At 38.3% G+C, this 24,793-nt stretch overlaps 1 protein-coding gene across 1 annotated transcript; it reads left to right on the top strand.

The window, feature by feature from the left end:
- Positions 1-10,350: 10,350 nt before the first annotated feature.
- LOC140953218 (T-box transcription factor TBX3-like) lies at positions 10,351-19,486 on the top strand. Its single transcript, XM_073402717.1, has 6 exons — positions 10,351-10,694; positions 11,005-11,272; positions 11,429-11,575; positions 12,410-12,495; positions 12,770-12,885; positions 18,864-19,486. Exons 1-6 carry the CDS (start codon positions 10,351-10,353, stop codon positions 19,484-19,486), a joined length of 1,584 nt encoding a protein of 527 aa, XP_073258818.1.
- The last annotated feature ends 5,307 nt before the right edge of the window (positions 19,487-24,793 follow it).

Genomic DNA, 24,793 nt, shown 5'->3' with positions numbered 1-24,793 from the left:
TTAACCCAGGATTACCGCTATCACAGCCTCGTTCCCAGTCATCCTCGGTGATTTCGGACGTGACGCCGCCTGTCAGGGCCCGTCAAGTTTGTCTTGAGAATTTGCTTGGTTCCGAGCCTCCTTCACTCACTCGCCGGGTCGGCATGGGGACGAGGCTGCCGCTATCCGTGGTTCGATCAGCTCGGCCCAGTAAATGTGACTTGACGTATATTACAGAATTCCATACGTTTATTTATTTATTTTTTCTATTTGTTATCTTTATTCATCTTAAATGTATTACTGCGCTTTTCACAAACATGCGAATTCTGAAGTTCAAAAGCCAACTGACGATTGCGTTTTTCGCTGCTGTTAATCATCTTAACGGACCTCTTAGGAAACAAAACTTTACTTTAACGGGTTCAAAAGGTCAAGGTTTGTGATTTGTGATTGGTGAATTTGGATCCATTTTGTGTGTTTCTGTCTTTCAAGGTTCGTTGTTTGTGATCGTAATTATGATTGACGGCAGCGAAAAACGCCATTGTGAAGGCGGCTTTTGAACTTTAGAGTTCGCATGTTTGTGAAAAGCGCAGTAAATACCAAAGACTGGTGTGCGAGATGGAGATATTTATTTTGCATCATCTTAATGTGAATCCGCATTAGTTATGTGAATTTATTCCGGTTGGGTGAAATTATACCTAAGAAAAAGGCTAAATGTTTAATCAAGGCTTCACTACGGACATAAAAATTCTCTCTTTTGGCCTCCTTATTTTTTGTGGTACTCTCCGGGAGGGACTGGGAACTAATCATCATTTTTGAATACCCCTGTCACAGTGATGTGAACATCCCCGCGTTTTGGGCATCCTCATTCCCAAAACTTTAGTGCTATGGGCATCCCCTTCTCATATCACCTTAGCGATTTGGGTTAGGGTTAGGGTTACAGGGGACGCCGATATCACTAAGGTTTGGGAATGGGGATGCCCAATACGCAGGGATGCCCATATCACTGTAACACCGTTAACTGTCACTTATAAGCCCTGGGCCTATGCATCTTCGTAAGAGGTTTTAGGAGCGCTTATAAGCGGAGGGACATATCCGAGGGGGCTTATAACCGGAATAGAAAAAGGGCTTCGAAACAAGCTATAGCAGTGCTGATGAAAAATATGCTTTGCATTAACTGGTGCTTGATTAAGCTTCAAAACTTCACAATGAATCATATGAGCGCTTATGACCAAGTGAAAATCAAAATTCGTATAGTTGTAAGCGGAGTCATAAGCGCGACACAATCGGAGTCAGTAAGCTTCAGTAGAATCAGAACGTTTCCATTTTCGTCCGACTGCTTACGTCTCCGTCGCTTACGTTCCGCTTATGATCTAGTGAAAACCAGATTGTCGGAGTCGGAAGCAGAAGCGGAGGGATAAACCAATCACAATGCACGTTCCCTTTGTGTTTGGCCTGTTGCTTGCGATTCCAACGACCCAGTTTTCACTTGATCGTAAACGACGGAGTCGTAAGGGGAATCAGAAGAAGCTAGAAGAACCAGAACGCTGTTTTCACTTGATCGTTAAGTTCTACGCTTCTGATTGTTGCATTTGGAAAGTGCAAATTGACCACTACAGAAAAGAAACTGAAGAAAATGCTTATGCAAAATTTTGGAGTGACAAACAAAGAGTATTATGGTATGTTATGGTATTTTCTGTAGTGGTCAATTGGCGGCCGGCAAACGTCAATCTGAGCCACGTGACCAAGTTATCCTCTAATTTTTCATCTACTGTTTATTATATCTCCCAAAAGCAGCTCCATGTCAGGTTCATCCATAAGAATTATTTTGACAGTTTTTGACTTCTCATCTCTTAATTTGGGAATATGCCAACATGAAGTCTTCGCGTTTACTGTTTGCCATGAACGCGATATTTCTAAATCAATTATTACCTTCTCCAGGCTCTCAAAGAGTCGACGCTGCTTTAAAAGAAAACTGGTAAACACAAAAAATGACGGCTTTCCTTTTATTTAGAATCTCGTTTTAAGGGCCTAGAAAACTGTGCACAAAAGCTATCCCAATCGTTGAAGAGGTGTTTTCGCACATGGTCTCTCTACTCGCGCAAACATAATAGAAGAGCCTCATTTCACATTCAGATCATAGAGCGACAAATTTCGCATATCTCAAGAATCATTCTAGTTATTATGAGTAACAATTGTCGGCCTGTCTGTGAAGAAGCGATTGAGAGCCCTCGTCGACAATACTTTTAAACGGCACTACCAGTTTTGCCGTCCCCTGGCAAAACGAAATTTGGAATATTACGCTTCTTTGAAAGGACACTGTTAATGTTAAGGTTTCCATGTTCGATTTTTGTTCGTTGCTGTTCGTCTTTTACTATTTTGGACGAGGGTCTTGGATTGGCTTAGTGTACTTTTTCAATTCACGTGTCGGGTCAGCACGGCAGTGAAACGCGTCGTGGTTAAATCAAGCTAGTAAGGTGTTAGGAGCAAAGCCGATGTTTACTCCAACTTTTTACTCACCAAATATATACATTATACATACATTTTTTTCTATACTCAAATGGTTGCTTAATAGGGCGACCAAGAAGGTTCAAATCTTGCTCAAGAATGTTGTCCTCCAAGCACCGTCAGGGAAAAGAAGAGAAAAGGCGAAAAGATCAGCTCGAAACTGTCTGCAGTAAATTTTCCAAAACTTTATCCAAACGGAAACGAAGGGTGTAAAATACTAAAACTTCATGCACTTTCTGTCTCGTTGTTATATACGTACTAAATATTGTGTAGGCGATAAAAAGACCAGCAGGTCCAAATAAATTGAGGAGGAAAAATGAGAAGTTTTGTTTCTTAGTGGCGATAACTGAACGTTACATCCCCCCCAAAAAAATTACCATTGCCCAACAACTTATTCCTCCGTTTGGAATTTATCCAATTAATTCAGTATATAACTGGCTAATTTTTTTCACTTGTTCTCCCTTAAAATAGCTCTTTCAGCCTCCACTTGTCGGTGGCTGTTAGAAAATTTGTTTTTGTCCAAATGAGAGACAACAAAGGAATATAAAGAAGCGTTTTAGTAGACTATTGTTCGCTCAGCAGTTTTCTAAGGTTCATTTAGCTTTTGTCCCTAAAGTTACCGTAGTTTATTGCAAAATATGTAGATAATCTTTGGAAGGAAATTAAACAAACTTTAATAGCAAACGGTTAAATAATATTTTTGGGAGGAGCTTCAAGAATTGTCAGTCGCGAGAATTAAGCACCTGGCCGGAAAGCACTTAATCTTAGTAGAGCTCGAATTAAATAGCTCTCATTTTACTTTCTGAATCGATCATAATCGTACAAATATGACAAGGCTTGTTTCCAGCTCATAGACTTAAAAGCTTTTCACCTTGGGGTGTCAAAAACTTTGAAACCATCAGCTAATACATTCACTCATTATATTTTCCAGTACTGAATAAGGTATTTAAAACTTCCAACTTATATCTTTTTATCTTTTTATTACACATATCTTTAAAAGACAAAAGGCAAAAAACACACAAAGAACTTCGAAAATCGGACTTTTTTCTCACGACGAAATAAAGAATCCTGGCACAAACCCCAAACTAAAACTTTATCGAATATATACCTGGAAGCGTTTTGAATTTGCACAAACACCTGTAACGAAAAACCATTACAATTTATTGTTTGGTGTCATCAAATTTTAATGAAGTTTACACAAAAGCGAGGATAGAAATACGCTATTTAGAAAACCAGCTAAATCAAGAAATATTTCAGTAGTTTGGTTTGTGACGCGGACTTTTCCCGTCTGCACGCCCGGGTAGTTCATTTTATGATCGGTCTCTTTGGGATGTATTCCTGGTTAGGACTCAAAAATAGCCCACGGTCTCTGCCTCTTCTCCTTATAAACTGGTGGTATCAGAATATAAACTTGAACTTATAGGCTAACACCAAAATTTAACTCGTCCCAACGCTTAAAAATGCCGGCAAAGGAGAGGGACAATAAACTAGAAAACATTTTCGCTTGATTTAACTTAAAAGCTTAGAAATAAGACTTAGTAGAATACTAATGACTCAACCTCTACGGAAGAAGTCTGTAGTTTGGTACCCGCTGTATTGATGGTACTACACACGATGCCTTTCAAAGGACTATTCGTTCTAGACGTCCCACGTTAGAAGACGATTTTCCCTCGAACTGAAATGCGACAATCGGTTATGTGTCAATATTTTTTTCTGATAGGTGCAACTTGTTGCAGTTTTCAAACTCGATATTTTGTCGGTTAAAATGTTCTACCTGTCAACTCATTCTTTTCTTCCGACACCGGGTGGATTAGTCTGGGATTGAAATATTGATAGCAGATAACGTTTTTTTCTTTGTTATTAACCTAGTTTAAGAGTATTGATACAGAAAATATAAAGGCCAGGAAGGATCCTATAAAAATATTGCTTTAGAATTATATTTAGTATATCTTAATATCTTCTGATTAAAGCAAATCCGATTGCTTTTTTTTGGTTTTTGATCCTTTTTTCATTAAGGATATAACCAATTGAAACAATGGAGTCAAGACGACTTCAGTATTATAGAATTATTCCGGTGAAATTGATTTGGAATTTACAATCCTTTTTAGTCTTATTCACAGTTCATGTCTTTCCAGGCACCCTCCAAGAAACAAATATGCAAGGCAGTCTGCTGGCCTTTTACTATATTATATCGCATTACTCGCACTGAGTCAAGACTAACAGTTCTTTCCCTTTCTGAAGGTCTCGATAATAGAAGAACGAGTATTGGACGTGAGAAATTGCGCGCTTATTCCTGAAACCTCGGTGCACGTTGCTATTACTTCATGTTTCCGACCAATAAAATTGACTGTAGTTCTATAATGAAATTTTTAGAAATGCAGGAAAAAGATTATCTTGGGAAGCGCAAGTGGCAGTGAATTTGTGTAGGGCCAGTTTTTAATAATTATGTTTTTTGGTAGCATTTCATAGAAGATCTGTCAGTCAATTGATACTTCCCCACTGCCACCGCTTGTACGGACCCTTTGCCACTGGTCTCTTGGCTTTGAACCTAAATTCGTCTTGAGCTCAGCTCTGCCTGCGTTCGCGCGTTAGATATCAGCTTACGCGCCGCGTGCGACACGGAAAAAGCCACCCGTTTTCAAACTGTCAGAGGAAAGAACAGTCACAAGCTTAGTTCCAACGTAAATTGCAAAAAAAAGGTTGAGATTTGTTTTACAACAGGTTTTTCCACTTCGTGACAGTTACTTGGAATCGTACTGAATTAACCAATCAAACGATTCACGCATTTTACAAAACAAGTAAGTGTTAAACTGGTGCGAAAATTCTGACTGCTGTTTTGTATAAGCATAATTGTTGTATTTGCGGGTTTGTACATTCTCTTGCCTGAGCGCGGTAATGTTTACCACTGCGTCCATCGTTTTCAGAGATATTACCGTTTTCTGGCTCCTTCCGCCATTAAAAATTACTCGGAATCACGAGGTAAGCTGCTGGTTTATTGATGTTTAGCATATCGAAAGTCAGTAGACACTTTGTCTAGTTCATTAATACCTATGAAACGTTGAGTTTATGTGAAATGAGTCGGAGTGACTACCATGAAGAATAGCCTTTTCATTTTGAGCCGGTTTCCTTTCATTAGGTATGACATTCAGCTACATGTACACATAATACACATGGTAAAATTCATTCCTTGAACATCTGTTATAGAACTATGCAATCGGAATACTCGCTGTCGAGAATATCCAGTTATTAGGAGAAGGTCCCCAAACGGGATCTCCAACCACGACATCCCGACCCAAATTTTCGCGCAATCCCGCAATCCCGATGGTTATTTTCGGCATCTCGCATTCCATGCATACGTTCAATGCCAAACCCTGCCTCCATTTTGATTAAAATCTCGCATCCCGCCTCTCAAATAGAATGAGGCAAATCTCCCATTCTGCGGAAAAACAACCTCGTCCCCAGGGCGCTTTACCCTGGCCACGGAAAAGCGCCCTGGGAACGAGGTTGGTCGAAAAACTAAATGGAAACCCTCTTGGTAGCCTCAATTTCAATGAATATAATTGAACATCGCCTATTCCAGGCGTTTAGGTAGTAGAGCGCAGCGTTCAGATGGTGGGGAGTGAGTTAAATTGTACTGGAGAAAAACGAGAGAAAAAAACTAGGGAGAATGGGTCTTCCCGGGTTTTTTTCCTTGGCAATTTTTCGCCTGTGCTCTACTATCTGAACGCCTGAAACAGGCTAAATTGAAAAATTGCAAGTGACTTACCACTGCTTGGCTTTGATGATAATGTCTGCAAAAATTATCCTTTTCTTCTGAATTCTTGGACATGGTTAATGTTATGAGACTACGTCAGTCTGTCATACATGCGTAGACAATCGATCATGCCGATGTAAATAAGTTAACGCGCGAAGAATGCCTTAGGTCAAGCCATGCAATCTTGGTTTGCCAATGTGAAAATGCGCAATTATGAAGCTAATTCAGTGTTTGATGTACATATTCGTTTAAGTCTATATATTATGTCAGCAACCGTGACTTGTGAAAGTTTACACGTATTTTTATTTGTTTGTTTATACCGAGCCCGTGGAGTACGAACTACATTGTAGTTGCTAATAAAAACAATTGAGCCTTGTATGGTTGTAACGTTCTTTTTTCGTATAATCTCGGTTCAATCACTCATCTGTAATCATAAGATCATATTTTACAAACTGAATGAGCTACCGACAGGACAGTCAGTGAATGAAATAATTAACACTTATGCCACGAGCGAGCGTTGGATATGAGATGGTAGACGCCCAATGAGGCGCCTAGCGCCGAGTTGGCTATAATCATCTCATATCCAACAAGCGCGAGTGAAATAATTGTTTTATTAAAAAAGCCCACAAAATATCGAGAATTCTTCCCGACTTTATTCAGGTCCTCTGACCGGTCATCATAAAACTGATGCCTTTAAATCGTAAAGATCAGTATTTCCTAGACCGTCTTTAATTGAAATTGCAATGTCTTGAAACCCGTGCTCAATTTAGTCAAACATAGGAAATTTACAAAAAATAACTTAATTTTGTAGATATTTATGACAATATGTAAGAGGTGTTAGTTTTTAGGTGTGGCAGTAAAAGTGGAACTTTTCATGTTTTCATTATGATACGATCTCTCAATCTGATTGGTCAGTGTATTCGAAAGTTCTTTGCCAGTTTGTGGCGCAGTTGTTGATGTCTGCCCTACAAACGTGCCCGAAAAAAATGTTGTTGAAATAAATATCTTTTAAACGTAAAACATTGAGACGAGGGGTCAAATTTAACTCTCCTAGTGTGGAATAAGTTCCCCAAAAAAGGCGTAAGTGACTGGTCGGTTCTCCTTTCTTATTATAATAATAATCATCATCATCATCATCATCATCATTATGACGACGACGATGGTGGTGATGATGATACAGGAAAATAATACAAGAGATCAAAGAATAAGCTGCTAGAGTTACACAACACAGTCATCTCTACTATCACGCACCTGTTGGAAGCTTTAAAATCATTCAGAAGTCGTTTGCAAACATTTATGTCATATATACAAACACGTGTTGGCGTAATTCCAAGGAAATTTTCTTGTGTTTGGATATCAAAATCACGTTGAAGGCATTCTGCTTTAAAAAATGAGAAAACAGAACAGTTTACGAAGGTAAACTTTTTACCTACTTAACGGTTGATGCGCCGTTATTGTTCGAATTTTCCGAGTTTTAAGAAAATATTCATCAAATCTGAGAAATGCATAGAAAATAACATTGAAACTGGACAAACCTACTCGCAAAATTGCTGAAAACAATGAATCGAAGTGGTAAAAGAATCTTACACAAACTTGCGTCCCCCCCCCCTTTTTTTTTCTGTCAACTGCTTCTTTATACACTTAGTTTAAAACAATCGCAACTTAGGGAATATTATTTTTTTGGCATGTTTACTTGAGCGTTTAAGAGTATATTTTCTTTGAATGGAACAAGCATGTCGCGGTGCCAAACTAGCCAACACCTTTGGGCAGTTGTGTTTGTACTAACTATGAATAGATCTGGTGGGAGAGAGGAATAAGACACCTTCAACAAAAACAAGACTTTTCAACATTTTTCGTCGTTATTTTACAGATTTATGGACTATAGACAAAGCAAACGTCTGTTAAAAATCGAAAGAATTTTAAGAGTATTAAATCGCTTTGCAAGAACTCTTGTTAAAGAATCATTCATATTTGATGACTTTCACCTGCTCGCGGTGCAAACGGATTATCGCCTTAGTTCCAGCCACTAGTTCACTATGAAAGCGATAGAAAGTCTTTGTGGTTCATCGCTCACAAGTTGGCATAACACCAAGCATAATTCTCATGCATTTGTTGACAGACTCGAGCAAAAGCCATGACTCCTGTATAGGGACTTTATTGGAGCAGATTTTCAATTTCCTGGTCTTTATAAGTGGTCCAGTTGCAACGGATGTGTGACCCTACTTTGGTAAACACAGGGGAGAAAACTTTTTGCGGCTTTTGCTTTGTTATTAAAATTAATTCTACTTTCGGATTGGATTGATTTTTATGTAAACGTGTTCCACATAAGGAGGAGAGATTAATTTTTATATCCTCTCTTGGAAGAAGAGAAATGTCAAAGAGGTTTATATAAACGATTTAGTTAGCGCGCCAAAGTACAAACAATTTTCGCGCACCGAAAACCTGAGGAGCGTCGAATTTTAACGTTCGAATGAATGAACGTGTGAAGATGTCTTATGAAAGCGACGGATTTATCCCAAATTTGTGGTTTTCCTTTCTCTCAGTTGTAAGGGAATAAATATTTCTCCATTTAATTATCTTTTCTAGTGAAAGCAGTTTAGATTCTTCGTCAGTACTACGTTTCTTTTTTTCTTTTTTCCAGAAATTTCTGGTAATTTTTAAGGTGGTCTATATATTTCTTTCACAGCTGTTTAGTCAAAAGTCATAAAAAATTTAAACATTTCGTCCCCACAATATTAATTTCAAGAGCCTCGACAAAGTTTACTTCTTTGAGGGTGACTTTTGTTTTTCAAATACGTTCTCAAATAGGGCAAGTTGATTGCAAGCAAAATACCCGAACTGGATAAAAGAATTAAGTCTCTCTGTCTTAGGTCTTTTATAATGGTTTCTTTATTGATAATAGTTGGCCTTATCAGATATAGCTCGCGCCATGTGCTAATTAGATGAGTCAATACATTTCAATAACATCAGGCTCTTTGATGAACAATGAAAGAAAGAGTTAATCAAGTCCCACACGGCCTAGGCAAAAAAGAGCGCCCTTGAACAAAAGGACTCCAATTATCCGCCTGAAATTGTTTGACTGTTTAGAGAATTTGCGAGCTCTTTAACACACCAGGGGAAACTTTAGTGCCTCGACACGTTAGAATTGATGTGTTTCGCGTGAAAAAGACACGCCACAAACAAAGCAAGTAATTATTGGACTTTTGGGAGCCATGCGAAATGGTGAAAACCAAAATAGACCGCTTTATGGTACCTTAAAACCTGCCCAAACACCACGCAACCTGCTGAAACAGACCAGGTAGTTGAGTTTTACCAGTGAAAACACTGGGGTGGTGACTATCAATTTCAGCTTAGGTTTATTGAAGGGCTACCAGTAGTTTGGTTTCTCGTTGCGGGCTTAATTTAATAAAGTATGCTTTTCGGCAAACTATGGACGGATTTTGAAACAGAATTGGCGCCTAGGTGACGCCTTTGGTGAGAATTTTGAAAGCTATCCTTCCGCGATAAGTTGATCTACCGAATACCTACATGGAATTTGCGGACTTACGGTAACTCAGTAACTACACCCACCCTTGAAGTGGAATTTCGTACAAAATTGCACATCACATCTGGCAATTTGCCCCCAGGCTATAAATGCCAGGTGAGCAAGTTTCCTGGCCACGTCCTCAGAGAAGAATTTGGCGGTGCATACCATTTAGAACTCGCTGTGATACAGGGAAAGTGGCATTTTTAGTGTAAAAAACATTGCGATATAAATGGCGATCGGTTCACTGTCGGTTAGGCGACGAAATCTACTGGCTGACATTAGAATATGTGACAAGGAACATGGAAAAGGTGCTAATTCTTTCAGAAAAGAACACAAAAATGTCACCTCCTCAATGGATTGCATGTCAATTACACATGTCAAGGATTAATGTCGCTTAGCCTGATTGGTTGTTTGAAAATTTTCGTCCAATCAGAGAGTCGGGTTCATTAGTTCTTATGACAACTACATTGTTACGACGCAGCTGGAATAAAACTTCATAAACAATACACGAGTTCAGCGGAGAGCGTGAGTGAGACGGGAAGAGACGTGAACAGCGAACCAGCGAGCGACAAGCATACGTACGGTAATGGCTTACTATCCATTCTACCCAGCAAGGATGAGAGATTTTCGCGTCAGTTCTTTGCTGGAAGGTTGCTCGCAGTTTATTCCTGGCGTACCAGGGAGCGGGTCGTCGATTCCGAATAATTTGAATTCAAACGGGCCGTTTCCATATTCACCGTACCATCCGACACAAATGGCGAAACAGCCATCTCACTTCGGACCAGGTTCCATGCCGGGACCTCCACAGCAAGTCCATATGCCTGTTCACGATTCCGAGTACGAAAATATCCAAGTCAATTTGGAAAACAAGGAGCTTTGGCAGACTTTCGACAAGGAGAAAACAGAAATGGTTATTACCAAGGCAGGAAGGTATAGAAAATATATGTATTCTCTTGTGACCAGTAAAGCCCGGCCGGTTGTTGTGCGGTTGATATAAGCTCCTGGAATTTCGCATCGAAGGAATTGTGTCGATTTAAACGCCTAGCGGTCTCGAAGCGATGCAAATGCCAGTTTAAACCGACAATTTTGTCTGCAAAAAAGCTAAACAATCCCCCCATGAACACATTGACTCCTTAGGTGTAACGTTATTAACCCAGCCGACCAGGAACCGTTGTTGATTTCATCACCCATGTTTATTTCAATCGGCCCGAGGCTAACAGTTTCGTTTTTCTGTCAACAGGCGAATGTTTCCGCCGATTAAAGCACGCGTGACCGGCTTGGACCCTAGAGCGAAGTATTTTTTTCTCATGGACATTCAGCCCGTGAACGATGTTCGATACAAGTTTCATAACTGTAGATGGATGGAGGCGGGCAAGGCTGATCCTGAGATGCCTAAACCACTGTACATGCATCCTGATTCCCCCAGCACTGGGGCACAGTGGATGCAGAAAACAATCTCGTTTCATAAAATGAAACTTACCAACAACATAGCGGACAAATACGGCTACGTGAGTTTCTTTAAGCCTTTGAAATCCCGTCTTTTTATTCGTTTTTGATCATCTATCGATTTGCCGTCACATCTGTAATTATTTTTGTTTGTTGATTGTTGTTGATGGCCGATTTATCTCTTTATTTACTTCTTTTTTTTCTTCTCTTTTTATTAGACAATTTTGAATTCTATGCACAAGTACCGTCCTAGGATTCATGTTGTAAGAGCGGATGACACATACAAACATCCCTACAGCATTTACAAGATTTTCACATTTCCTGAAACAGAATTTATTGGAGTGACGGCTTATCAAAATGAGAAGGTTTGTGTTAAAGCTCACTGTTAATTACTACTTTCCAGTTTGTGTTGAAAATCAAATCGTCATTTTGTTTTTAAAGTGATTTGGTAATCGTAAGTTCGATTTGGCTTAAGAGGGAGTTTGAAGTATTTGTATTTTTATTCAAGAAAGCTTTTGAGCTTTGTTGTTGAATTGATAGCTATTCATATCTTTTAAAGCCAAAAGAAAAAAGAAAATAAAGAAAAAAAAATCGTAATACGCTATAAACAAGTAGAGTTATCTCGCAAAAGGGGAACATGAGTAAGAAAAGTTGTGGAATAAATTTTTCCTGTTGTAGTAGATTAAAAAGATGCGCGATCTCGTTCTCATAGTTCTATGTGAATAGAAATCTTTGTTTCACTTACAACTCCAAAATTTTGACGGGGTTGGGGCATAAGTTTCAAGACCTTTAAACAACATTGTCAATTTCAAAGTAGTTTATATCGATTTCTTCCTAATTTGTGATGTTTTATTGTGGGGCTTTAAACGCAGTTCTAGAACGTTCTCTGGTAAGTGAGGAAATTCTGGTCTTACTGATAGCTATGAATTGTCACTGAACACGTTTCTTGCGACATAAGAAAAGGAAAAATGATTCTCTGCGGCTTAGGGTGTTTACGTTTCTTCTGAGATTAAAAAAGTGGTTTGTATGATTTGAACGCTTATAAAGACTTTCCAGGAATTAACTGAATGTTTCTACGGTCATAGCACGTTGTGTTAATCGTTCTTTCACAGGCCCAACCTGGCCCCTTGCATTATTAAATTATTCCTCGTCTCAAACTTTTTCATCCGACTGACTGGATTTTATTTTTCTTTTGGCAGATAACTAAGCTGAAAATCGACAACAATCCTTTTGCGAAAGGTTTTCGCGAGCAAGGAGCAGGACATCGTAGGCGGCTTGAACGAAGGTACGAAATGATTTTGTTCTGTAAAGTAACACCAATTTGTTTGAGGTTCCTTTTCACTCGGGCCTCTTACGACTCTGTTAATCTTTTTCACTAAACGCTGGCCCCTTGGGTACAAAAACTTAATACCTGAGGCGAAGGCCTCAAATTTCTTGGTACAAAGAAACATGAAAAAACAACTGTTTTGACACACAAAGCCGCGAACAAGCCACAATAACTTGTCCAGCGTGCGCGATTTTCACACGTTCTTTATCACCTTTCCTCATTCATCTTGAAGGCAACGGAGTAACCCTAGTGGGTCCTTACACGACGAAGACGATGAAAATAACAGCGAAGACGAGGAAAACGGCAAAGAGTCGGGCGCTTGTGGTTCCACAAACGACATTCACTCCGGTAAGTTCAAAAGTTTTTCTTTATTGCTGCGGCCTTCTTTGTATCAATAGCCGTCAGCGCCTTCAAAGAAAAAGCGACTCAGTGCGGTTCGCCAGTAGCCAAATTCAGTTTGTTAAAACGGTGATCAACTCTAAAGGAGTGGAACTCGTTGGAGTTCTGTAACGTTTGCGATTATTTCCTTACTTAAATACACCATTAATTTTTATTTCTGGCTCGAAAATCGCTCCGATCTACATCAATAATTACTGTCGTCGAACGCGTTGATGCATCGCTAGATTTTGCAGTTTCGTCTTAAAACGCATTTACCGTTGCTTTGACTTATTAAGTCTAGGAAATAACGTCAGGCTGGATTGCATTATTCCTTCCATTGAAGGATAAAAAAACTCGTGCAAGAAAATTAATTGAAACGAATGATTCAAAGTGGATGGTAACAGCTGTATCACTATTAACGTTTTCACTAAAAACAAAAAAAGAAAAAGAGTGGTTTTAGTGTGACTTAAAAACAGCCCTCGTTTTTTGTTAATATTAGTGATACAGGTAGAGATTATTTGCCTTCTTGAATTAAGAGGCAAGGTTTATTCCTAAGCAACGGATTAACGTTTAACGGCCTTTCTTTTGGAAGATCAATATCTTTTCTTTTTGGTTTGTTCAAAGCGTTCTATAACTCGCTCAATCATGGCGAAAATTGGTTTGACTAATTATTTAAATATTTTTCTCGTTAGTCAAAGTCCCACTTGAAAAAGTTAAGGCGGTCTTAGTAGAACTTATAAAACATTTGTTTATTGTTTGACAGGATCTTCTGATCTCTACAGGGGAGTTCTTTTAATTATTGTTCCTTTCGATTCCCTTAAGAAGTAGATTTTAAATACCCCCTTTAGTGCTAGAATTTTCAGGACGATGTTCACGGAGGAATATATAACCACAAACAGCTCTAAAGCTTCCCTATTATATTTCTTTAGCCTTTAACCATAATTTTCGCCATCATCGTAAATATCTCACTGAATTCAGCACCAAACGTGCTATTTATCAAAGTGACAGAAACAGAGCTAGCCACTGTTTCTAACTATTTACCAACGTTTTGTCGAGAATTCAACTTCACTGATTTATTTTTAGGAACTTCAAAAAGGATGCGGTTAGTCAAAGTATCTTTCCTCGCTCAACAGTTAGAAAGGCGTGTCAAAAACCCGTTTGACGGGAAAAAAAATTCTCAATATTGTTGTTGCTTTGTTCCAGATGGCTTGGAGGAAATTTCATTTCCGTATGTTTCTCGATGTATAGATTGGGTGCTAGTGTTTGCGTGCTCAAGTGTGAAAGATTGGAAGCTCTTAATTCTGTTCATATACAGTGTCCTTACACAAGGTGTAAATACATCACATCCTTGAAAACAATCAACTTTGATTGAGAATTGCTTACAAGGTTCTTTTAGAGTTTGGGATATACAAGAGGGACTTTAAAAAGTTTGATTCAAAAAGCCTTTCTGCATCGATTTCAAAATCTATCCCTTTGATTTGATTCAAGTTTCTAAAAATGTCCTGTAGTTTTTACTCTAGTAGATGGATTGCAGGGTAGAATTATTCTTGCTTTTTTTTAGTCTGTTGTATGGCCAACAGAAATGTATTTCGAAAATGGGCGTGGAAAATTTAGTTTTCACGGCATGGGAGTCCCAAAGAAGAATACATAATTTTGCTTTTCCACTGGTAAAACTAAAAAAGATGCAAATTGGTAACCACTCTTATTTGCTTTTAAGGCAAAGTAGAAAACAAGGTTAAATTCTTATTGATGGCAACGTGTAAATTTCTTCAACCCATTTAGACAAGACGTTGACAGCTTTAGCAACTAATGAACGAAAACTTTTAGACGTTAAGCTTAAAAATGCTCTGCTTTTGTTCCCAAACGAACCATCTTCACACGCGTTACAAACTGTGCTGGTCCCGAATAGATGCTCATTAGCTTATTAAAAACAGACGTTTTCAAAAACTCGTTTAAAAAAAGTCATCGAACTGGCCTGGAAAAGTTTTGTCAATCAGTGTCGCACAAAGTTGTATTAAAACATAACAATATTTCGACAGGTACAATACGTGCGAAGTGTGAGATAGCTCTTTCTGTTGATATATGTAGTGATTTGATTCTATCGAGACCATGCCAAACTCTGATTGCGTTTTGAATAAAACCACAAATGAAGGGAAGGTGTTCAACCTTCTCGTATCAAATACCAAACTAAATTGTTCCATGTTTTTTTTAGAACCTTTTACTTAAATAGAAAGTGTTCTCCATTAAAAGTGTTTTCCATAGCGTTCGCCTGAAATATAACAATAGAGTTGTTGGCGCTTGTAATGAAACAGCGAACCGCCCACATAATGAATCGAAAATGTGTCCATGAAAACGCCACACTTTGTCGCAGGTGCGGATGAAAAAAATCTGCCTTACATAACAGACTACTTAGCCATCTGGCATTCTTACTTTTAAGCAGAATTTGGTGAAAAATCTTCCTTGAAAAAAGCTTTTTCAGCATATCTTTTAGCTCGAATTGAATGGGTAACTCGTTTGACTGCCGCACCACTTTTCCAATCACATGTGGAAAGAGATTTATCGATTGTGTACCATGGTACACAATGCATTCGCCCCCAAAATTCACCAGCTAAAAAAAATTAAAACAAAACTGTTAAAAGGAAACAAAAAAATTCTAAAGAAAAGGGAAAAGGACCTCGGGTTTAAATTCTTTTTTTTTTTTTTTTTTTACAAATGGTGCGTCTTCGCAATTTGTTTTGTCAACTTAGGCATTCATTAAACACCAGGTATCTAGGAAACACTAAGACCAGGAAAAATGTTTTTAACTTTGTTGTTTGCGAAGCTGTCAATCGACGCGTTTGTCTCTCAGTAACGCAGCAATAGATCATTCAGGTTTTTATCGTCACCAAACAATCATCTTTTTCGCTGGAGCGAAGCGCAACTTTAAACACCTATTTTGATTCTTGTATTCGTGTTGAAGGTGAATGAGATCACGTCACCGAGAAATGTTAGGTTCTTATTCATCACATTAAAGTATCGACCGCAATTTCCTTTTATTTGCCTTAGTATTTTCTCCATCGCTTAATTTACATTTCGTCCGAAGATTCGTCTCAGTGTACAATAAATTATCCATGTTTTAATTTTATAATTCTACTCCCCGTCAGTTTCGCCACGAACTCTTAGTCCCGGGTGACCCATCTACACTCTGTGTGTATGTTTTGTAGTCATCACGGATAATGTAATTGAATGGCGTTTAAGTTCGAGAATTCTTCTCTGTTTACTTTAGTTTATTTACTTGTTGCTGGATTGTAACTAAAGATTCGGTAATGTTTTCATCAGAAACCTCCGATTTTGAACGTACCACCATCCCCCCTCCCCAAAAAAGAAACACTCTTGCTTCCAGTCACAACATTTAATAGTTAGTATTTGAATCAAGGGTCTTAAAGATTGAACCGAGTTAGCCTTGAAATAATATCTGGTTTGTTTTAAGTAATGAAAGCGTTTTAATTATTTATATCTGATTGCCAACAAATCCTTCTTTCCTTGTCTTGGTAGTTTCTTTTAAAAGATGTTAGTTGCTAAGCCATGTCAAGTATTTGCGGAGAATTTTGCTTATTACGCCATTGAATGGAGAACAAAAATACACCAAACAATTCAAACTGTCACAAAACCATTTTCCCTCAGAATATTAAGACTCAATAGTAATCAACGCGATTCAACAAGAAACTAGAGTCACTCGAAATGTAAACTAACACACGTGCGCCTATAAATTTTTCTAGGCTGAATGTCGGGAGTCCAATGAGAACTGTATATGTTTGACAGAAATGGTCAATTTATTTATTAGTCTTTATCATCTATGATCCTTGTGAAGTCTTAAAAGTTTAAGGTCAGAAAAATCGGGTGAATAGTTGATTGTTGAACGAGCAACGCGCGACCTTTTAATTTTATTACAACGATCTTAAGTTAGAATGGGGTCCTGGTTTTTTTTTTCTCGTTTTTCGTTCCTATCCAAAAGTAAACTATTTTTAAATCACTGACGAGCTGGAAAATGTGTAAATAAAGGTACCGGAAAGGAAGCTTTTGAAATGTAATAATTAATATTTCAGCTGCAGTAAACAATTAGTGAAAGGAAACTTTGAAATGAAAGGCATTAATATCTACCGCGGCAGTGTGTTGACTCTTGAAATGCAATCTTTGACGCTATCTTCTTGTCCAAACTTTTTCAAAGTTTTTCTCTGACGACGGCCTAATTTGACAATTAACCTCTGCCCCTCTGAGTTGAAATAAAAGTTTTTTTAATTTTTCCCAACGCGTTTCTCTTAATGCTGGTTGAAAAATTCAAGATCGTGACTATTTATCGTGTTTACTTTCTATAGTTGAGGGTCTGTAACAAACAAGGTTATACGTAAAAACCAGGCCAAGGTACTAATACAAACCTTTAGAATTCAACGCATCTTGACTTTTTCAATACAATTGTAAAGGCTATTGTATTTATTGTTTTTCTACACCACCATCAAGTCTAATTGCTTGCACTCGGTAACAAAAACACACACACATTGAAAAACGCATTACAATTTTTAGTTTCAGTATAATAGGATTTGTTTCTTAATCCTTGTATCAACAAAAGTCAAAAAACCTGGAGTATACAGTTGTAGATCCTCTAAGTACTGTTTATCATGTCCTGCTAGCTCACTCTAAACTTTTGAGTCTGTGGACTATGAACTTAATGTTTCAGTAAAACAACTTAAACCGAACGGAAGCCATTGAGTTCCTTCTTGCTGTGTTGTGAGTTATGATATACAAGATCATTGATACACAAGAGCACAAACTATTAAGTCTGTGGTACATAATATATTTGACCATTCAAATTAAAGCCATCGAAGAGTACTTTTTTGGTACTGTTTATCAATCTGACCACTTAGATAAAATCCCACTAAAAGTGTTTTCTTGTTTTCTTGTGGCACTACTGTGTTTGGTCCTCTAAAGGTCGGCCGAGTCTCCTACTAACTTCTATTTTTTTCGGAAAGCCTTTTTGTTCGCAAGTTGTCTTGTGGTAGAAAGTGTTTGTGGCCATTTAACTGACATTTACAGAGCATTACTTGTGAAATTCATCTTTTCATTTTACAGTCTAGTACATCAAGATTGTTTTGGTCAGTTTTGATCTTTTTGGCCAAAAGTTCGCGCCATTGACAAAGGAGATGCCTTTTTTCATTTTCCGCTGCACAGCACGTGTTTAAACATTAGACAGCTTAGGAAATTAACTAAGAAATACTAGTTCACACCCTATTTTTGTGCTAATAATTGAGGTTACAAGTTTTAACAGATTTTCCTTTAAATGGACAAAGGACTCAACCCCAAACTATATAATGTAATTTTCTTCTAATATTGCATGCGATTATTATTTGCCTCTTAGATGTAATTAGGAAGGTTTCTATATTTTATTTTATATGTAGAATGTAAACTCAAACGTTTCAATTCAGTTAAGCTTTTTCAAGTACATTTTGTGATGTCCACCGTAGTACGTCTTGCGTGGTTATAACCGTACCAGCTGAGACAATGGTGGAGAATAGGACTAAATGTTGACTGTAAGGCCAAAAGAGCAATTCATATAAAGACTACTGGAGAATTCTGCCTCTACAAACTGACAGAGCATAATTGTGTCTGTTACATTGTGTGGGAGAGGATTTGCATCTTCGACTGTTCCTGAATAGACTTTCCTCTGCCTCTGTTTACTCCAGGGCGTGAATTTAATCAAAGGGTTTATTCAGCAGTGCCTACCTTTGTGCTGTTTGCCAAAAGTTTAAAAGAAAAGTGCTAATAAATGTTAAATAGCAATAAAAACTACATCGCACTAATTATTGTGGTTCAGTTTATGCCATTTGCTGTTTACCAAACGACTAATATTCTTAGCAATTATCTTTGACCTTCAAATAAACACTAACGCTTATCAATGCCCCGCCTTTTTGCAGGTTCCTCGGCAACAGAAAACTCCGTAGTGGGTCTTCCTTCATCACCTGAGGACATTAAACCAGTGATACAAGTCGACAAAGGTCGCTCCTGTGCGAACACTCTGAGTCACTCTCCCTCTCCTATACAAAAAGCGCTTCCTGCACCAGATATCTTACATCATAGTCAACCGTTTAGCGACTTTTCGCGTCCGTCCACTCTACACATCCCAGAGGATAGCAAACCAGTGATTTTACCACCAAATTCCAGCGAAAGTGTTCCGTACTCGTCCCAGTCACACTTAAAACTTTCAAGTGCGCGGGCAATGCACATGGACATGCGCTATAGCCCTTATCCAAGACCTGCCTACCCAATGGGTGGCATGCCTTCGAGCTTCCTTCCACATACGCATGGGCACATGTACCCGTCATACAGTGTCCCACAAGCTGCTTACCCATCATGCCAAGTAGGTCAAAGCTACCCACCATGCACTGTGAACCAACAGAGCTTTGGTTACCCCGCAACAGTTACCTCGTCGAGTATGCTCGAGCTGACCAGCGGTAGTACAACTTCGGAGCTACCAGCAGCCCTGGACCTACAGGGATCAGTGGACAGAACTCCTGGAATGGAGCACAGAACGACATAAATGCCGACAGTTTACTCTGTATGCAGATATTCTATTTATGAAAAGGTGACGATCAGTTATTTAACAAAAAGTCGCGTTGATCTGATCAGAACAGTGTCAAAGAAGCAATTTGTTATTTAGACGGAGATATGATTCTATTTGATGCAGAATTAACTAGGGCTTCAAATCGACTAAGTAGTGGCACTATCAGACTTTCAACGCCAAAGGATATCTCGTGCATTGTATCGCTTAAGTTATTTTTTGTGTATTTGCTTTATATACATGTACATGTGTAAAATTTACGAAACGTCACACTGAGGTCACCTTCGATCTCAGTGTTTCACAATTTATCAGATGAATGATTCAGATAACAAGAGACCTTATTCTTAACAAAAATATAAAGTCTATAACGTAACATATCAACCCAGGACTTACATACCATAGAATATTTTTTATTTTCATCGACTGTCAATGTATAAATTTGACAATCTGTCTCAAGATGTCCGTTCGAGAAAATAGACGCAGGCTGGGCTGTCCAGTGTAATTCAGCAATCGAGCGAAGTCATCAACAGCTTTGATTTAGGTGGTACCCCTGTGGAGAAGACCGGTCACATGTCATTGGGCACCACGACATCAAACTTAAAAATGATAATAAGTCATATTTATACTACCACTTGTTCTTCTTATGACACTAAAAGCGGGACGTCCGTCTAAAGAGATTCACCGCAAAGAAGTATTATCATAATTCGAACGCGAGTTCCAATCGAATATTTCAACACAACTTCTTCTTCTAGGCGTTAAATGGTCTTAATTCTGTGTTCTTGAAGCGTGATGATGATCTTAAGGCCATCGTAGATTGGTGTACAAATGCTGGCAAGCACACAGCAATAGGCGTCAAAATAAGTTCTGTGGGGCGACCTGCTTTAGCTATTTCTTCCCTAGCGTTGTCTAAAGAATCAAGAGGTTTATCCCCTCTTCAGTCCCGTTAAGGGATGGGTTGTTCCTTCACTGCCAGTAGTAACTGCAATCAGTACTCATGAGATGTCATGAAAACTTACAATAGACTTAGTTACTCGTCCTTTGAACAACTCTTCCCAGGTAGTCTGGTCGGCAACACAAGCAACTTTGGTTGGGGAGGTAGATTTGCGGAATTAAAGACGTTTTATGTAGATTCTTTTTGTCAAAATCTAAAATTCAATTTCCAGTGGTACTAAAACTTTAAGCTGCTTAGAATCTAGTTACTTATCAATTACAAATAAATTTAAATCATTTAGCTCAGTGAAGTCTTATCGTATTGCAAAGCTCGATTTAGACAATAAAATTATATTAATATACAATATACTTATGATAATTTAGTTGAGACGATTCGGGATGAAGTTCTATAGGTTTCGTAACAATTGCACACTCTCACAGTATCTGTAAAAATGTTTAGATTAGTTTATTTCTTTAAATATACTTTTACGACCAAAGTATGTTGCTCAAAGCTAAATTCTTGGTGAAAGTTCTAACAGTTAAGGTAGCTTGAAATATTTAGGATATATTGTAACACAATGGGCAGAAACCACTGTGAACTGTAGTACTTATAAGTAATAAAACAAATAACTGTTGCTTTAGTACACCATCACAATTCCACACATTTGTGGAGATATGCTTACTTTTCATCTGATCGAGTCACATTCTGTGTGAGTTAAAGGAAGTAATTTTTATATATTGTTATCGTTTTCTAAAAACCTGGTAGCGATTATGAAAGAGTTGAAAACTAGTATATAAGCTTTGAACAGAGAACAAATACCATTGTTTATCAAACTGGCTCTGTTATTTGTGGTAACGATGTGATATCAAAACTTAGCTTCGGCTTTTTTTTCTCTGGGGATTTTGTTTCTGGTGATATATCTGTTCTTCCTTCAAATGGAAAAATGGTATTTGTTGTCTTGAAGATCATGTTATTTAATTTCAGTCTAAGGAGGTACGTGTATGTATGCCTGAGGTTACACAAAGTCCCTGAAGAAAATACGAAGTCATGGTGATGGCTATTTTTAAAGGACTATTGAAAACAAAACCAGAAAAAAAGGGAAATAATATATTATGCTTGTAAAATAGCTGTCGCTGGTCGATTTCAAAACGAGAAATTTTATTTAGTTTATTGTTATATTTATTTATGGTTTTGGGTTTGACCGTCTTTTGATTAAAGCCAGAACCATGCTTGGACAAAATTTTCATGTTTCCTTGTTTCTTTGTATACAGGGTGTGTAATAAATGTTTTACAGGAGCTAGGTCATGGTTTCTGCATTTTTTTTTAAATAACTTGCTATTCATGTTAAACCTCTCCATCCTAAATCATCCTTCATCCTTTGTAGTTGACTCAGTATTACCTCTTTGGTGTTGTCCTATGTAGCCAAAGCTAATGATTCATTTTCCTTTAATTTCAAGATAATTTCGTAGGTTGCAAAATAATTTATCAAAATTTCTCATGACATTGCTGCAGTTAGGAACTATTATTAATAGCAGTGGTTTTGCAATGGCTATGTTGCATGACCATTACATTCGTAGAATCACATTTCATATGACTTTGCATTTGATAGGTAGAACTTAGTGCACATGCATAAGCTTGTACTATTAAATAAGCCCATCAAAACACATTTTCTTAGGTTCCACTAGAAAAACACCAGGGAAAATATTCAACTAAAGACGTAGAAGGTGTTTTTGTTCGCTCGAAACATAAAAATTGTACATAGCGTTATTATATATAGTAAATCAATAAACATTCCCAATGATAGATGGTCCTCTACGTTTCCTTTTTTTGTTTTAAGCATACTTAATTTGCACGTTCGAGAACATCAGCAGAGAAAATCGCTCAGCTAGGAGTTGAGCTGCGGAATTAAGTTATAAGTGCTTAAGTGCCGGTATGAAGTGTTATCAACGCCAGGATTCGAGCCAGGACTCTAGCTAGAACTCGCTCCAGGACTCTAGCTAGGACTCGAGCTAAGACTCAAGCCAGGACTCCAGTTAGGACTTTTCTAATGTTTCTGTAAGCAAAAAATAAATAAATAAAAATAATTAATCAACAAAAACAAAAAGCAACAAAAAGGACTCCTAACCAAACTCGTAACCTCCTTACCCTAACCCTAACCCTCTAACCTTACCCTACCCTTCACCCTAACCTAGCAGTAACCCTGACTTAACCCTAACCCTAACCCTAACCTCTAACGCTAACCCTCCCCTTAATGGTCATGTGACTTGCAGGAGGTGAAAATGGCGGGAAAGCGAAAAATTGTCGAGTCCTAGCTAGACTCCCGGCTCGAAGTCCTGGCTCGGTATATGGGCCTCCTCGTTAAAATTGGCGTTATAATTCTTCGGGTTTGACTTCTTCATAAAAACCTTGTAAAATTTCTCTTAAAACTACGAAAAGACAACACGCTCATGTGATAAATTCTCCGATATATGTAACCATAAAAAAAGAGTGATCTAGCTTCTACCCTTCGTGTCCAGTTCGCTTTATCTTGTTTGGCCTCCAGCCCTCTCTCCTTTGAAAGAAGCAATGCCCTCCCATTCAAAGTCTCTAAAAGGGTGAAAGTTCTTCACAGATTTCTGTTAAAATAATTTACTTCTAATTATTCCCACAGTCTTTGGCAAAAACTTTGGTGTTTTGTTCTGTGCAAAGCGTTTTTACCTTGGTACCACCGGAAGGTTGCCGATTGAATGGACAAACTTATTTAATTTGTTGTCTCATTGTGAGACCAAGCACGTGTACCAGGAAAAAACAAACTGGTTGTCTAGTTCGATACAATTGCGGTATGGCTTTTAGTCAGTCATAAACAGAGGATGTACTGTACAACTTCCACCCACTTGTCACCGCTCTGTGGTAGTAGCTAAGTCGAAAGCTTGGCTCCTTTAGCTGCTACGCACTTTTTTCCTTTGTTATGTTTATTTCAATGTATAGTTAGCTCTGTTTTTTACTTCTTTTTTTTCTTATTGTTGTTGTATTGTAATTGAATAAGAGTGAATAAATGAAATTGAACTTGAACTTGAAGGCATAAAGAAGGATCTTCTGTGTTAAACGCCAGCGTTACATGTCAGGTGAAACAATAGCTACCTGTTCGAGAGACTTCGATGGCAGTTTGTCACAATGTCTCGTTTGAGACATGTCTCGTTTGAGTACACGTTGTACAAAGTACCATGCTGGAAAGCGAGAAACACATCGAAACAAGACCGACAAAAAAAGAGAATCAACGGCCATTTTAAATGAACTAAGATCTCTATTTGTGTTGTTCAAGTACTTTATTTTTTTGCTCGCCAACATGGCGGTTTTGTACTACGTGACTGGCCACCTGGAAAGGACCCATTTAAACAACAACTGAATAGCTTTAATTTTACATAAAGCCACGTGTGGCGACTTAATTAAGCTGTGGAATTCAAGCCAAGCTCACTGCTGCTCTCGCTCGCGCCTTGTGCCAATGCAGGGCACCACTTATTTATCTCACCAATGCTGAAATTAGCTAGTCTGAGTTAATTTTGGCTTCACTGAATGTAAATAAAGCCGAACCTTTATGAATCACTTATTCTAGAATTCTGGGCGACCACCAAAATAAAATGCCTATACGTATTTCATCCATGAACTGAAACCTGTCGTAGCCGACCACCGAACCTTGTCATTTTTAGTAACAGCAACGCTTATCGGGGGTTCTACCCACATTTTTATCGATTTCTAAGTGAAAATCCCACTTCTATTATCAAATGTCTTTTAAAGGCAGCTATAACTTTAAACAGTTCGGGCCGAAATTCACTTACATTATCAGTGTCAGGATCAGTGTATCAACATTCTCTGTAGCGCACACCTTTTTTACGCCAAAAAGTTTTTAAAGGATGGACCGGCCCAAATTCACTTAGTTGTCTTACATATAATCTCATTAAGACGACAGTTCGGAGCACCATAAGACGAAGACACCTCTGTCCGGTCACTTACTTTGTACCTTGTGTTAGTAAGAAATATAGTTAACTTCGCAGCTGACTGTTTGTTATACTGAGCATAATCTCAGCTTGCTCATACCTGGACCCCACTATGAGCCGTGACGTCACCGAGAGAGACTCGGTGAGAACTAAAATCACAATCCGGGATATTTGCTAGGCGCTCTTTCGCCCAACCCTTCCCAATCACCGCGCGGACGACGGGGCAAGAGCCTGAGAAAGCCTTGGGGCTAAACTGTTTATGCCTACTGTTTCATACACAAATTAACAGGTGTGTTTTAATGTGGAATGACTATATGTGAGCTATACTGGCGGGGGCTTAAGCCCCTAACAGGTTCAACCAAGGCGGGCAGGTTACAGGGG

Source organism: Porites lutea, chromosome 11 (genome assembly GCF_958299795.1).
Source record: "Porites lutea chromosome 11, jaPorLute2.1, whole genome shotgun sequence".
NCBI lineage: Eukaryota > Metazoa > Cnidaria > Anthozoa > Scleractinia > Poritidae > Porites > Porites lutea.
This window is presented reverse-complemented; position numbering and strand designations above follow the sequence as displayed.

Coding starts and splice junctions, on each gene's coding strand:
- LOC140953218 (XM_073402717.1), top strand. CDS start 10,351: ATGGCTTACTATCCATTCTACCCAGCAAGGATGAGAGATTTTCGCGTC. Junction 11,273..11,428: donor TAGCGGACAAATACGGCTAC/GTGAGTTTCTTT, acceptor TCTTTTTATTAG/ACAATTTTGAATTCTATGCA. Junction 12,496..12,769: donor CGTAGGCGGCTTGAACGAAG/GTACGAAATGAT, acceptor TTCATCTTGAAG/GCAACGGAGTAACCCTAGTG.